The 16,011-nt window shown below is 36.5% G+C and overlaps 1 protein-coding gene across 3 annotated transcripts in view; it reads right to left on the minus strand.

The window, feature by feature from the left end:
* Positions 1-16,011, minus strand: part of sdk1b (sidekick cell adhesion molecule 1b) — a 328,241-nt gene that overhangs the window by 159,226 nt on the left and 153,004 nt on the right. For 2 of the 3 annotated variants that reach the window (XM_065254359.2, XM_065254357.2), the window contains one exon: positions 6,961-6,987. The exons of the other annotated variant lie outside the window; for it this stretch is intronic. In XM_065254359.2, the coding sequence (XP_065110431.1) occupies positions 6,961-6,987 (27 nt within the window). The remainder of the gene's footprint in view (positions 1-6,960; positions 6,988-16,011) is intronic. 3 annotated transcript variants of the gene reach the window in all.

Genomic DNA, 16,011 nt, shown 5'->3' on the forward strand with positions numbered 1-16,011 from the left:
CAACTAGTCTCTAAAATTGTTTTTGTTCCATGCAAAGAAAAGTCATACAAGATTGAAAAGACATGACGTAGAGTAAATAATGACAGGGTTTTCATTTATGGGTGAACAATACCTTTAGGAATCAATGAAAATGGTGAGAAAATGAATATCGGATGAAAAACCAGCCACACACACAAGGTTTGATCTCATCTGAGATCAGTGAATAGAAAGGCGTAATGCAGTCTCTCAACCTCCAAATACAACCGTGACAGATGCTGTGAGGAATATGTGTTATTTATGCATTCGTAAAATAGGACAGAAAAGCCCAGCTGAAGACGAAAGTGCAAAAATAAAAAATTTCAATGAATGTCAAATGAAGCTGGACAGGAGAAAGCGAAAGGACAGAATATACAGTATAGCAGAATACAATAAAAATAACCAAAATTTTAGTTTTTGTAATGTAGCTAGCATGTGTTGCAAAACAGCTCCTTAAGTTTGAATCTCGCTCCTCAGCATGCACCCTAATTTGCATAAGCTGCCACGTTATAAATGTATGCCCAATTTATAAACGTAAGCAAAACTTGGACATGTATGGTGGTTGTGTTGGACTAAACCGATTTGACACGTCACTGCAGCCTTGACAATGGTGACGCTGAACTTCATTGTTGGGTTACCATGGGAACTGACTGACTGATATTATAGAAAAGTTGTTCCAGCACCCCAATTGCGCTACTTGTCTGCATCAACATATGAGTATTAATACGAGCAACTATAAGCAACATAAGAGTAGTTATTACAGGTAGCATATGTACATTAAAGGAATAGTAAAATTAGTCCATATTTTACTCATCCTAGGTGTATAAGACTTTATTCTTTCAACCAGATATAGTCAGAGTTATATTAAATAGTATTCTTCTCAGCTTTGTAATAGTTTTGTTTAGTGGCCCATTTGTAAACCTCCAAAAAGTGCATCCATCTATCAAAAACTAATCATACTGTTATTAAATGTCTTTTGAAGTGAGGTGAGGGGATTCTGCAAGAAAAAATATTTATATCTCAACTTAAATCTCTTGTGAATGCGCATATGCCGTTGTCTGAAGCTAGTGATAGTAGTTTATAAAGTTTGAAATATAAATATTTTTATACAAAATCCCACTGCTTCTCTTCTGAAGACATTTAATAAAGCATGGAATTACATTTGAATGATGAATGTGCTTTTATTGGAGCTTTGAAAATGGGGCACTATCCAATGCCATTACAAAGCTAGGAAGAGCCAGAATATTATTTAAAGTCCCCATTAATTTTTTTAAGGAATATTGCAGTGTATAAACAATTTATCCGTGTGGGTCATTATTTTTTAAAAGATTCATGTGCCATCATAAACTTAAATCAAAATCTGAAAAAGTACTTCCACTCTCTTTTTGGCGATAACGTCAATTTGATGGGTTGACCCCGCCCCTCCAACTCTCAGTCTGCTGTAAGTTCCATTTCTGAATGAAACGCCTACTATATCCAGTCAATTCACAGTGGAAACACAAGCCATGCCTGCTATTTTCCTTGTGTGAAATTCCTTTACACTTGGAAATACACCGATCAGCCATAACATTATGACCACTGACAGGTGAAGTGAACAACACTGATAATCTCGTTATCATGGCACCTGTCAGTGGGTGGGATATATTAGACAACAAGTGAACATTTTGTCCTTAAAGTTGATGTGTTAGAAGCAGGAAAAATGGGCAAGCGTAAGGATCTGAGCGACTTTGACAAGGGCCAAATTGTTATGCTAGACGACTGGGTCAGAGCATTCTCAAAACTGCAGCTCTTGTGGGGTGTTCCCGGTCTGCAGTGGTCAATACCTATTAAAAGGTAAACCGGCGACAGGGTCATGGGCGGCCAAGGCTCATTGATGCAAGTGGAGAGCGAAGGCTGGCCATGTGGTCCACTGCTGAAAAAGTGAATGCTGGTTCTGATAGAAAGGTGTCAGAATAATAAATGGACTGCATTTATATAGCGCTTTCATAGACCCATGGCCATCCAAAGCCCTTTACGTATTGCCTCACATTTACACACTGACGGCGTCAGCCATGCAAGGCGTCATTCAGCTCGTCGGGGGCAGCTGGGGTTAGAGGTCTGCTCAAGGACACCTCAACACTTGTTTTGGTGGAACTGGGGATTGAACCACCAACCTTCCGATTTTTAGACAACCTATGTGAACCACTGAACCACTGCCGTCAGAACACACAGTGCATCACAGTGCTCCCCCCATGCTGACCCTGTCCACTGTCGAAAGCGCCTACAATGGGCATGTTATTCATCAGACCATGCCACCTTCTTCCATTGGTTCACGGTCCAGTTCTGATGAATCACATTTTCTTTTACATCACGTGGATGGCGGGTGCGTGTGCGTCACTTGCGTGAAGAACACATGGCACCAAGATTCACAATGGAAAGAAGACAAGTTGGCGGAGGCAGTATGATTCTTTGGGCAATGTTCTACTGGGAAACCTTGCGTCCTGCCATTTATGTGTACCACCTACCTAAGCATTGTTGCAGACCATGTACACCTCATTCATGAAAATGGTATTACGTGATGGCATTGGCCTCTTTTAGCAGGATAATGCACCCTGCCACAAAGCAAAAATGGTTCAGGAATGGTTTGAGGAACACAACAACGAGTTCAAGGTGTGGACTTGGATCTTAAAGGGATAGTTTGGCCAAAAATGATATTAAACCCATGATTTACTCACCCCCAAGCTGTCTGAGTTGCATATGTCCATCGTTTTTCAGACAAACACATTTTCGAATATTTTAGAAAATGTTTTAGATCTTTCAGTTAATGAAATGTGACGTTACGGGGTCCACGACCTCCAAGTCCAAAAGAAGTGCGTCCATCCTTCACAAAATAAATCCAAACGGCTCCAGGATGATAAACAAAGGTCTTCTGAGGGTAATCCGCACGTTGTTGTTGTAGAAATATCCATATTTAAAACTTTATTAACGAAAATAACTACCTTCTGGTAGCGCTGCCATCTTAGTCGCGTCGGCATTCAAGATCAGAGCTTTACGTAACTTACGGAGGTTTCTCTGCTGCTGCTCTGTGCCCCCGCCCTCCGAATTTGTCATATGTCACTAAGAAAAGTGCGTACACTACGATAATACTCTCTCCTGAATACAGAGGAGTCTAAGATGGCGGCGTTACTGAAAGGTAGTTATTTTCGTTAATGAAGTTTTAAATATGGATATTTCTACAACATGATTTATTTTGTAAAGGATGGACGCACATTTTTCCCAAACATTAATTTATTTCTCAGTCCGCCACAAAATTTTAATTGACCAGCACAAATAGATGTTTGCACATCGCGTTTATCACTACCTCTGTCCCACATGATAGTTTCTGTACAAACACCCGTGGCGACACGCTCCACTGAGCCTCATTTCAGATGCATTTAAGCATATATGCAGATGTGCATGTCGCAAATGTGCTGCCACAAACTGCAAGTCTGGAAAAAACTGGTATGGTGTTCCTGATTCTCAACTATGTGGATGTTTTTCACTGCTAAAAGGGAGTTTGGGAACTTACAGATGACAACAGGTTTTCTCGAGACAGTGCAACCTAGCACGAAGGTAAAGCTAGAATTTTTCATTATAGCGATTATGCTGGTAGTGACGATTCTCTCAGACCAATCAGTGATCTACTGGGTTTTTGCATCACATTTTAGTATCAGCTCAGCTCGCTTGGAACCCAAAAAAAGTATTGGGTACTACGTACTGCACCCAGTAGAAAAGCCCCCAAAAGTAAGCTGACACGACCCAAACCAAACTGTGGGATACTATGCAATGGAAAAGCGCCATTACAAAACTTAAAGGATCTGCTGCTAACGTTTTTTTTGCCAGATACCACAGCACACCTTCAGAGGTCTAGTAGAGTCCATGTCTCGACACGTCAGGGCTGTTTTGGTGGCAAAAGAGGGGCCCAAACATAATATTAGGCAGGTGGTCCTAAATTTATGGCTGATTGGTGTGCGTCACAATACGTAAGTCGATGGCGACTTCCTGTTCACGGGGACTTAAGAATAACTGTGAAAAATGATAAAATATAGGTATGGGCCAATTTTTGTTTTCGGGGTGACCTATTCCTTTTCAGCTGCAATCTGTAAACTTTCGCCTCTTTATTGCCATTTCTGTTTAAACATAAAACTGCAGTTTACTTTATATACTTAGGTTTATGTGTATTAATAAACAACTGACATTTCACTCGACAGCTCAACTTATTAATCATTATTATACGCTTACCGTTGTGAATTGTGGTATGATAAGAAAACTATTTTAAACACTGTACTTGCTCAATAACTTTTTTTATTTTAAGCTTAAAAAAAGTTACAAATTGCAGCTTTAAAGTAAAAATAAAGAATCACACTCAACATCACATCCTTTACCACTGCTGACAGTCTAATTTTGTAAGTCTGTCTATTCTCAGTCATTGCTTCAGGACCTGCTGATTATAGCTGGGTGTTATTTTTCAAAAGTACAGTACAGTAGCCTGGAGAACGCAGCCAATAAGTAGGATTTTCTTTAAAGGAAAAAAACAGTGTGTCGTGCATCGGAGGTAAAGTTGCTGTCAGTCAGTTAAACAGTCTCCGGCACGAGTCGGAATGGTTTTGACATGGTGTTGACACGGTGTGGTTTTCATCAGGCAAAGAGATTAGCTGCCTGAGCTTGTAGAAATGATTGTAAGAACAATGTAGGACACTGCCATCGGGACATGCAAGAGTCTGTAAAGCGTAGGGGTCATTCAGAGAGATCGGATGCAATAATCTTAATCCAGTGTATACATGTGTAGTGCGGGAGATTATGACATGTGGAGATATTAAATTTGTCTCTGAGGAGAATCCATTATCATAAGCCTCTAATAAATCCATCTGAACACACAACATGAGAGATTACGAACACACACACACAGATATAGAAATGGAAAATCAAGCCTGACAGAAAAGAAGGACCAGGCATATTATTTTTTCCGTAACTCTGATTGGTCGATGGGTGTGCACATTATAAACCAGTTGGATACTGGATATCATGCTGTGTTTATGAGTTTATCTTCAGGATTTCTCATTAACTGTAAAGGGCCCCAAAACCATTTCAAAATACCAGATATAATGCTTATTTATATTAGGATTTATATTATGGGTGTTTTTATGTGTATTTTGCACGACAATGCACCAAATGTGAATTAGAATAAGAAATATTTGCATTGGGTTTGGCTGCATAGTGCACATTTGAGAAAAATAAAGTGTATTATGGAGAAATAGTAATGTTGGCTATTTTACGAAAAGTATAATTTGATATTACTTTCTTTTTCACTTTTCAACAAACCTCTAGTCGTATGACCTCAGTATTACAGTACGTGCAAAGCATGCAAACTGTAATGCAACTGCGGTGCTGTTTATGTTTGTCTATATAATAAATACAACGGAAGTCATTTCATAACCAATATTTATGCTTGTTTTCCAGCAAAAATAACTAAACATCCTTCGCACATATACATTTATATGGGGTGTGTAAGATAAGAGCTTTTTTAAAAGAACATTTGAAGAGCTCAGATGCAAAAACCGCTAAACTGAGATAAAATGAGATAATGATATTACTTAGTGGCAAAGTCCAAAGTGCACTGAAGATGAATTGGGTGAACGATGGTGTGCGCATGTCGACGTGCAAGAACTTTTTACCAGGTAAAAGGAGATATATTAAGTTATTGACCAAATATTTGAGTCTGTAACCTTTTTTTTTTTTAGAAAGGGCAGTAAAGACAGAATGGAGATTTTTTATGTACTTGGAGGGTTTTGCATCTAAAATATTCATTTCATGAATTAAGTTTCATTTTCTTACCCAACTTAAATGTTTTCTTGTTTGGTGATGTACAAACCTCATCAAATTGTGCATTCGCTGTAAACAAGCTTTATGCACATTTTGCTTTTAAAGGAAAAGTTAACCCGAAGATGAAAATAATGTTATTAATGACTCACCCTCATGTTTTAAATTTAGTCAGAGTGCTTGTTAACCCTTCATTGAAAATCTACGTACGGTATACTGTTCATGTCCAGAAAGGTAATAAAAACATCATCAAAGTAGTCCATGTAACATCAGTGGGTCAGTTAGAATGTGTTGAAGCATCGAAAATACACTTTGGTCCAAAAATAGCAAAAAGCGCATGCTAAAGTCACGTGACTGTAGTGATGTGAATGACGTACGACGCGGCTGACGTGTTATCTGGTGCGCCCCAGCTGTTCTTTTTTTTGTGCGCCCGAGCTTCATTTACAGTCTAAGGGAGACGCACGCTGTAAGTTCGAAAAAAACTTTGCAAACATGTCTAAGGATAACACGTCATCTGCATCACTGCAGTCACGTGACTTTAGTCTCACGCATGCGCTTCACAATAGAACCAGAAGAGTAGACAATGCTGAATAAAGTCTTAATTTTTGTTATTTTTGGACCAGAATGTATTTTCTATGCTTCAACACAATCTTACTGACCCACTGATGTCACATGGACTACTTTGATGATGTTTTTATTACCTTTCTGGACATGGACAGTATACCATACATAGATTTACAATGGAGGGTCTAAAGCTCTCAGACTAAACTTAAACATCTTAAAATGTGTTCTGAAGATGAATGTCATTAATGACATTATTTTCATTTTTGAGTGAACTATCCCTTTAAAACAAATTCATCTTGTTTTAAGGAAAGTTTGATACTGGAAACAACTTAGTATTACTAAAAAATTACAGATAAAAACGTTTTAACATGACTCGAAGGCAGAATACGGGTAATAATCTGAACATCATCTGGGCAATAATAGAAAGCATGCCACAAGCTTGGAAGAACTTTATAATTTAAAAGGTAGAGAGAGAGAGAGAGAGAGAGAGAGAGAGAGAGAGAAAGAGAGAGAGAGCTTTAAGAGTTGACTGGAGTGCCTTACCAAGAGAACCACGATTCCTCTTGTTTACTGCTCATCGGGTCACACAGAGAACAGAGAAAGAAAAAAATAACAAAGAAAAAAATCATTCTTCTTATCCAAAATATCTCATATATCCTCAAACCTACATCAACCCCCTGTCGCTTGTACCAAACCACACCTGCCAGGGTTTAGCATTTAGCAAAATTATTACTGCCTAATTACAGTATGGGAATTTGCTGACCCATAACCTGGAAGCACAACAATTACTGCCGGCCTGCATCTGATTACCTAACTAAAACAAAAAGTGCAGAAACTATGAATTATATCTGCTGCATATTTTATCATTCAAGTTAATAATATGCATACTAAACAATTGCATAAATTTGCACATCTCCAACTACTGTGCTCTTATTGGTTCTTCATTTGTCGCACTGCAAGAACAGGAACCAAAATTTGGGACACTGACACGCAACGGCAATTTGTTAGCTGTCTCTGCCAAAGTCACAAGGTTACCAATTGTACCTCACACTGACAATCTGCAAAAACTGCACCATGATTTAAGCTAAAGTTGGCTCCCCATTTCATCTCATTGCTGTCAAGGAGCGATGTTTGAGATATTGAAAAGATCTCATTTGTGACTTCTCTCGTTTCTTCTCCCAGCCATTATTTTTCTAAAAACTTGACGAACAAGAACAAGGGCAAAGCAGAGAGCGGGCGATGAAGTTTCAGGGAGGAAGATGATGAGGAGAAGAAGAGAACGGGGACAGACGAAAAGACAAGAGAATCAGAGGATGAAAGAGAAAAACAGGACTAGCAAGAGAAAAAAGTGAAAATGAAAGACAAGTCATGAAAGATTTACAACATCAGGAACTGAAAGAGGAACCCCAGCAGCATCAGATTTATGATAGAGAGATGGAGAGAGAGAGAGAGAGAGAGAGAGAGAGAGAGAGAGAGAGAGAGAGAGAGAGAGAGAGAGAGACTATTTCAGATTCATGCATGAGCAAAAGCCACACACAAGCATATAACTACATGCAAGATTTGGATTGAAGTTTGATCATCTGTCAATCTTAATCAATGGATCTGTAATTGAACAGCACAAGGTAAACTACCATGAAATAAGCAGATGAACCCCAGCGGTAAACAGAGAAGATCTCTTTTTAACATATCACTTGCCAATCCTCAATATTTTTTCGATGTCAAAGAGCATCAACTCAAATCTGTTGGTCTATCGACATAAAACTAAGTTTTGTTGTTGTGTGAAATGCGTCTTTAACAAAACCAAAATGGCTTTGAGATTTAAAAAAAAATGAAATGAAATATGAAGAAGCATTCCCTCCATGATATTTTATGGATTTAACATAACTCTATACAAGATACAGCAAGACTCGCAAAATTTCAAAATCCTTGGTAGGTAAAATTTTTGGTAGCCCGAAATGAATATAAGTAGTCCAAATAAAAAAATACATTGTATAATGTAGAATATTGATAAATCCTGGTTTTCCATGCAAGCCAACTGTTCCTGCCCACCCCCTTCTAACATCATCTCATTAAAAATCCCAGGATGTCCTTCGAAAAAGAGTAGGGGTGTGCCCCGGCATCCTGGCCAAACTTGCCCATTGGCCTACTAATCATCCCTCATACTAATTGGCTATATCACTCGGTCTCCTCTCCACTAATAAGCTGGTGTGTGGTGGGCGTTCTGGCGCAATATGGCTGCCGTCGCATCATCCAGGTGGATGCTGCACATTGGTGGTGGTTGAGGAGATTCCCCCATTCATATGTAAAGCGCTTTGAGCACTGGAAAAGCGCTATATAAATGTAACTAATTATTATTATAATTATTATTATCTCTCCATATAGACAGAAAGCACTCAAATATATTTTCCTTCTCACATAATTAAGTTAATAAATGATGAAAGAGAACAAAATAAATGCTAAAACAATGTTGTCTCTAAGGTCAAAAATGAAAAGACAATTGTTATTTTTGTAAACGACTTGAATTTGCGCTTATTTGCTGAGTACAAGAGTAATGCTGTGTTCAGACCAGCCGCGGTAAAGGCATCAAGCGCGAGTGATTTCAATGTTAAGTAAATGTAAAGATGCATTGACGCGCGTGTGGAGGTCTTTAGCGCAGCGAATTATGCGTTTAGCACGGCGCGGTAGAAGCGATTCCGCCTCATTCGCGTGTCTAGTTTGCATGAATGGTGCGAATTGTGTGTTGCCGCGGGAAACGTGCAAGTTATAAATTTTTAACTTTGCCGGAAAAATGCGCTGCATTAATCAATCAGGATCTTGCTCTAGCAGTGACGTGATTACAGAAAGCGGCGGAGTCGCAGATGCCCCTCCCATGACGCGAATTTCCGCATGAATGTCTTGATAACTAGAATTTCACGCGCGTCTTTCAAGCGTGAATGAAGCGAGTAAACTTAAAATGTTTAAGCGGCAAACAAGACATGGTAGACGCGAATTTGACACCTCAAACGTGGCTGGTGTGAACCCACGGTAACTGCGTACTTGTGAAGAGCGGAGCCCGGAGAAGCAGAAAAGCGCACACATTACAGACAGTTTCACTTGTTACGTGAGGAATAAGGATAGAAATTATTGACAAGACGACATCGGAGGAAATTGAGCGCTAAACCAGAGTATCAATGACAATTCAGTACTGCCACTCCCAGTTCGAGTGATTGCTAATGGAAAGTGAAAGTACATGTAAACGTGATTTCAATACCTGATGCCCGAATAACATGATTACCTAACTGAATCTGAGAGAATGCAAAAACATAAAAAAATGTCCTCCCTAGGACAGAGCAAAGATACATTTGGGTAGCTCAATAGGAATTCACAATAGCCCCGGGATGTCGGGCTAGTGATTTTGCGAGCCCTGTAGGTTGGGACGGCAGTATATCTAGTCGCATTAGCGATACAACGTGCCAACAAACTTATTTAGAAAAGATTTTGGGTAAAGTTAACCAGTCAGTCAGTGGCTGTGGGCGGGGATTTGTTTGTGTGACATCACATTAACAAGAGAATCAAAACTGTATGTTTAATGAGACTGCTCTGGTGCATTTTTTTCCATTGTAGGGTGGTTGTGTTGTGTATGTCCAAACACTTTGTGTATGTGGATTTTGCATAATATTGGCACATAATAACCCCTGGCACTAAAATGTGTCTTTCATGGCCAATGGGTATGGTTTCTGGATTCATGACTACATGCATTGCTCACTACATCAGTGTTTAAGAAAAACTTGTTATGTAGTCTTTCCTAATCCTTTTCTTAAAGCAAATCACAAACATGATGTTTCCAGCTGAATTTGCAGTAGTTTTAGTGAGGTACCTGATGTGTATATGTGTGCTTTCCTAATCGAGAATATTTTCATTAAAACTCGACAGGTTTATTGGCAGCGAGTGGGTGATCGAATCGGCCTTTAAACAACCAAGCAACTGCGAAAGAATTGTGTGGAAAAGGAAAGAAAATAAAGAGACAGAAAGTTGAAAAAGAAAACAAAAAAGGGATTACAAAGAGATCTTTCCTCCCCCATTGCACACCAGCACCTATTGACCCTCTCTAGTTCCAGTGTCAATCACCTTAATGAACAGGAGAGAGGTAAAACGAGGCCAAGTAGGAAAGAGAGGGGTGTCCACTCTCCGGGCGTAATTCCTTGCAATTTTTCCACTTAACACCAAGTGAAAAACACCAAGGTGGAGCTGTTTCTTGCATTCGTCAGGTATTTCACACACTCAACATTAAACCGGCTCATGCACAAAGCAGATAGGGGTGAGGAAAATAAGTGAAGTAGTACGAAGACCTAATTGGACCTTGTTTGTATCAGTTGGTGGAATATAGCATGGCTGGATAAGGCTCTCAGCCAATCAGATTCCAGAACAAGAAAGTACTGTTGTATAATATGATAATAAAACCTTAATTTGTTCAATATTGACTGAGTAATGATTTTAACAGGCAAGGTCACATATTACAGTTAATTTTTTATATTATATTTAACATGTGATAATTAAACAAATTAAATGTGCATTGTCCGAATACACTAGATCGTAAGATACAAAGAGTGACAGTGGGCTTATCCTTCAGGCTTCCTGGGGTCTAAATGAATTCATAAGAGTTGGATCTCAGCGTTTCCCTTGGGAGTCCTAACAGACTTAGCTATTAATATACTTTCAGGGCTCATTTTAATCGAAGGCATCTCACTGTTCTGTCTGCAGAGATCTTTTGATCATGCCAAGAATGCCGAAGGAACGCCAGTTAATTAAGAAGCGGGAGAGGAACTTCACACATCATCTTTGAACACCTTCTATTCAGTGAATGGCAAATTGCTCGATCAGAAATACTTGAAAGATCCTCACCTAGATTTTAAAAGTTTGGTCCTATCAGCTAAGTTACGTCTTTTAAGTTTAGTTTTTGATGTCCCCGTTCAAAACTTTTGTACAATGAGCTGTGAATTGTTTGTAACAATACAAAAATTTGCTTTACAATGCCATAGAAGAACCAATGGATTCATCAAGAACTTGGATAATTTACCCAAAAATGAAAATTCTGTCATCATTTACTCACTCTAATGTTGTCCCAAACCTGCATAAATATCTTTGTTTTGCTGAACACAAAGAAAGATATTTGTAATAAAGCACGAGAACTATTCACTTCCATAGTGGGAAAGAATATTATGAAATAAAATATATTTGTGTTCAGCAGAACAAAGAAATTGAAACAGGTTTGTAACAACTTGAGGGTGAGTAATTGAAGAATTTTCATTTTTGGGTGAACTATCCGTTTAACATGCGAAAAACCTTTCCTTTTAACCCTTTAACTGCCACACCAAGAAAAATGCATTTGAAAAATTATTTGTTTGCATTTTTTATCTCCTTATGTGGCTAGTTAACACACCCAATGTATTTTTTTTAACACATCCCATCATTTTTTTTTAATCGGCCTCTACCAAAAGAAAAATTATCACCAAAAGAAATTCAAACATACTATGGAAATAAAAAAAAAATGAACTATGATAGTAATAAAGAAAACAATCAAAATAAAATAGTTTTGTATATTAAATCTTCTTTGTCTAATAAAGTATAAAATATTGAAATATTACAGGTTTTCATTTTAACGCAGGAAATTAAATGTTAATTTTTTTTAACAATAAAAAATAACTAAAAAGTAACAAAAATAAAAACATTAAATTTTTCTGCATTCAAAAAGAAGAAAAAATATAGTAATACAATGGCATTTTAGGCTTTTTTATTTAAGAAACACACAGTCAAGTGTGGTAGTGCAACAGTCTTTTTTTTCTTTTTTTAGATAAATGAACATTTCTTTGTAAACCAGCAATGCTGTGTAGAGTAAGCAAACATTAGAAACAATCCTTTAAACAATATAAAACATCATTTAAGAAGAAGTAATTTCTGATTAATTAATCAGTAATTATGATTTCCATACATTAATTATATGAAATCATTATATTTATTTTAAATAAATATCCAGAAGTGGCAAAAAATACATACTTAGGAAATTATATTAATACATTCAATAAGAAATAACAATAGTTGTGTCATATTCATAGCTGTAAATGATCAGAAATTTATATTTCTCAGCAAATAGTACATTGTTACTGCAGAAATGGATGATCTGAAAACATTACCTTAGCTTTTCTACATTTACCATAAAGAGATAAATCAACCTTTTGGTTGAGCACGTTTTTGAAAATTGTTAAAAACATACGAAAGTTTTTTTCATGGCACCAAGTAACATAATTTTGTAAAGTTAGGGCTCTTACAGTGTAATATGTCAAACAATATGCTTTCCTTGCAAAATTTCAACAAAAACAGTTCACATAGCAGGAGTGATTTCTTTCTCTCTGACATCCATCTAAAAAGATGTGTTGTGACAAGTGCTGTTGATTGACACTTTGACATCTAGTGGATTTTTTTGGCATAACATAGCTCAACCGAATAGTAGAGATGGCTCAATCAGCTTGAGTTAAGTTAGGTACTCCTCTCAATAAAATATAGGGACTCAAAATGAGGCAGTTAAAGGGTTAAAAAAAGTTCTTTTTGGTGGGAAAAGCTCTTCGTATTATAAAAAGCTAAAAAAAGAACCTTTGACTAAATGGTTATTTGAGGAACCAACAATGGTTCTTCTCTGGCTTTGCTTTTTTATATTTACTTACTGAAAATATAGTTTAACCAATGATGTATCTGTTAATAGCAACTCAGACTAATGTAATACAACATTAATTAGGGTCTGAGCAAGGTGCAAGGACCCTATTGTTCTTCAATGAGTTATTAATATTATTATCATTATTATCATTATTATTATTATTATTAATGTAATGTTATACAAGCAATCTATGTTTCATACAAAACCATTGATGAACGAATATAAATAAAAAAGGTTGCCTGTTGATTTTTTGTTATGTGTTTGGTATAGCCATGTTCACAGGTACCAATCCAGCATCACATATCAAACATCAAAAATCTTCTGATGGGCTGTGATTTTGTCATTTTATGCAACATTTTGCTTTCAGTGGAGGACAAAAACATTTCTTCAAAAGCATGATGGGTTTAAAACAGACATCCGGTCAGGACACGTATAAGTTTGTTCAAGGTAAATACGCTACATTACATACATTTACAATTCACACTCTTTAAAAACGATTCCTAAAATGTATTTTTAAGGCTGTGTGGTTTCATAAGAAACCTTTGATATCCACAAAACCTTTGTGTTTCACAAAAGACTCTTTGTAGTGGAAAAAGGTCCTACAGACTTTTAAAAGTAAGAGAGAAATGGTCTTTTGGAAACCAAAAATGTTTCTTCTATGGCGTCTCTATATTATTTCATTTCAATGCTTAAAAACAAGGCTATTTTGTGTATTTGGTATAATACAATGTGTTCACGTGGTTTATGATTAAAAAAAATTGTAGTTCCAGATATACTGCGGCCTCAGACGCATTGATTTTGTACAAAATTCATCGATCTGAAAAGCGCTGTGTCCCTGATTGGCCAGTAAATCTGTACGTTGTGATTGGCCTGAATACCTCTGACGTCAGCCGGAAACGTGACGCTCCTTACCATGTTTGAAAGATTCGCTCACAATGCAATGCTAACAGGAGTTAATTTACAGGCTGTGAGTCCAAGCTGGAGGAATTATGATAATGTCGGTCTTGTCTACATCACCAATCCCAGGAAGTAAACTGTTGCCTACAATCCGTGTGTTGTTGTAGTCCAAGAAAGAAGATTTACATTGGAAACGATAACTCGCATTGTCGTTTACTTCGGGTTTGTAGTTTTTGCATATTGTTAAAATGTACTAATACACACTTATACACCAATGGAACTTTAAAATCGTTTATCGGACCGTAGTTGAGTGACCTATTAAGTTTTTTTTATTTTTTTAAGAGAGCGTTGTTTTTTTCTTTATTCATTTAAACTTGGAATTATCAAGAAAATGTTAGGATATTTTAAAATCTTAAACTAATAAACTTAATTTAGACAAGAATACAAAAGATTTGAGACTTCTGAACCCTACTGTAGATATAAACAACTGGACTATAGTCTCACGGTCTATGGAGAATCACTCAGAATGTGAATATATATCAGATAATCCTGGATGTACTAACAACAACCTCAAAAATAAAGAACTGAGGTACATCTGAACTCCAAAGAGCATGTTTCCGTGCACCTATAACACTCTCGAGCTGTTACTTAATAGTACTGAATAAAATGTCCTTGAATTTTCTATTTGTGAACATCCATGCACAAAAAAATACCCCAAACGTCTGTTTGTACACTTCTGAGTGGCTCTTTCATATCTGACCTCTTAACATGCTTGTTATAAGACGGTTAACAATATTAATTCATTAAGTGTCAGACTCATCCACCCACAACCGACCAAATTAAAGAGGCGAGATGATGAGAATTCTCAATGTCAGTGACTAATACATAAATAATAAGTGCAGTGACTCTACAGCTGTTTATAGATGAAGATTAGGGTGTGACCTGAGGACAGTTGTTTTCCAAATAACAAATAGCTGTTTAAAGATATGTGGTTAAACTTGGATAATCACATCATTTGGTCTTTGACTCAAACTCAAGCTGAGGGAAAAACAATTATTTCTTAGTTTAATAAAGCAGGAAGTCTGAGAAGTCAGTTTTCATTCACTAACTGAATTTCTCAGCTTTTCATTCATTTAACCAATCACTTACTCATTTAATCGTTCATATAGATATATATATATTGGTTCATTTACTCATTCAGTCATCATTATTTTTTCAATTAATCATTCGTTCATTCATTCATCTGTTTTTTTGTTCATTTATTGACTTACTCATCGACCTGCTCCCTCATTCACTCTTTCCCTGACTATTTACGTATTCATTCACACTCCCCTATTTACTCACTTATTTCCTTATTCACTTGCATACCGACCCAAACCAACATTCATTCATACAGTTTTTCCATTATTTGTTTATTCAATTGTCCATTCATCCAGTCTCTCCGTATTTCATTAATTCATTCATTTAGTCTCTCTATATTTCATTCATTCATTCATTTGGTCTCTCCATATTTCATTCATTCATTCAGTCCCTTCATATTTCATTCATTCGTTATCTCCATATTTCATTCATTCAGTCCCTTCATATTTCATTCATTCGTTATCTCCATATTTTATTCATTTATTCATTCATTATCTCCATATTTCAATAATTCATTCAGTCTCTTCATATTTAATTAATTAATTCATTCATTCATTCATTCATTCTCTCCATATTTCATTCATTTGTTCATTATCTCAATATTTCATCAATTCTCTTCATATTTTATTTATTAATTAATTCATTTAGTCTCTCCATATTTCATTCATTTATTCAGTCTCTCCATATTTCACTCATTTATTATCTCCATATTCATTCATTCAGTCCCTTCATATTTCATTCATTCGTTATCTCCATATTTTATTCATTTATTCATTCATTATCTCCATATTTCAATAATTCATTCAGTCTCTTCATATTTAATTAATTAATTAATTAATTAATTCATTCATTCATTCTCTCCATATTTC

This window comes from Paramisgurnus dabryanus, chromosome 4 (assembly GCF_030506205.2).
Source record: "Paramisgurnus dabryanus chromosome 4, PD_genome_1.1, whole genome shotgun sequence".
Lineage (NCBI taxonomy): Eukaryota > Metazoa > Chordata > Actinopteri > Cypriniformes > Cobitidae > Paramisgurnus > Paramisgurnus dabryanus.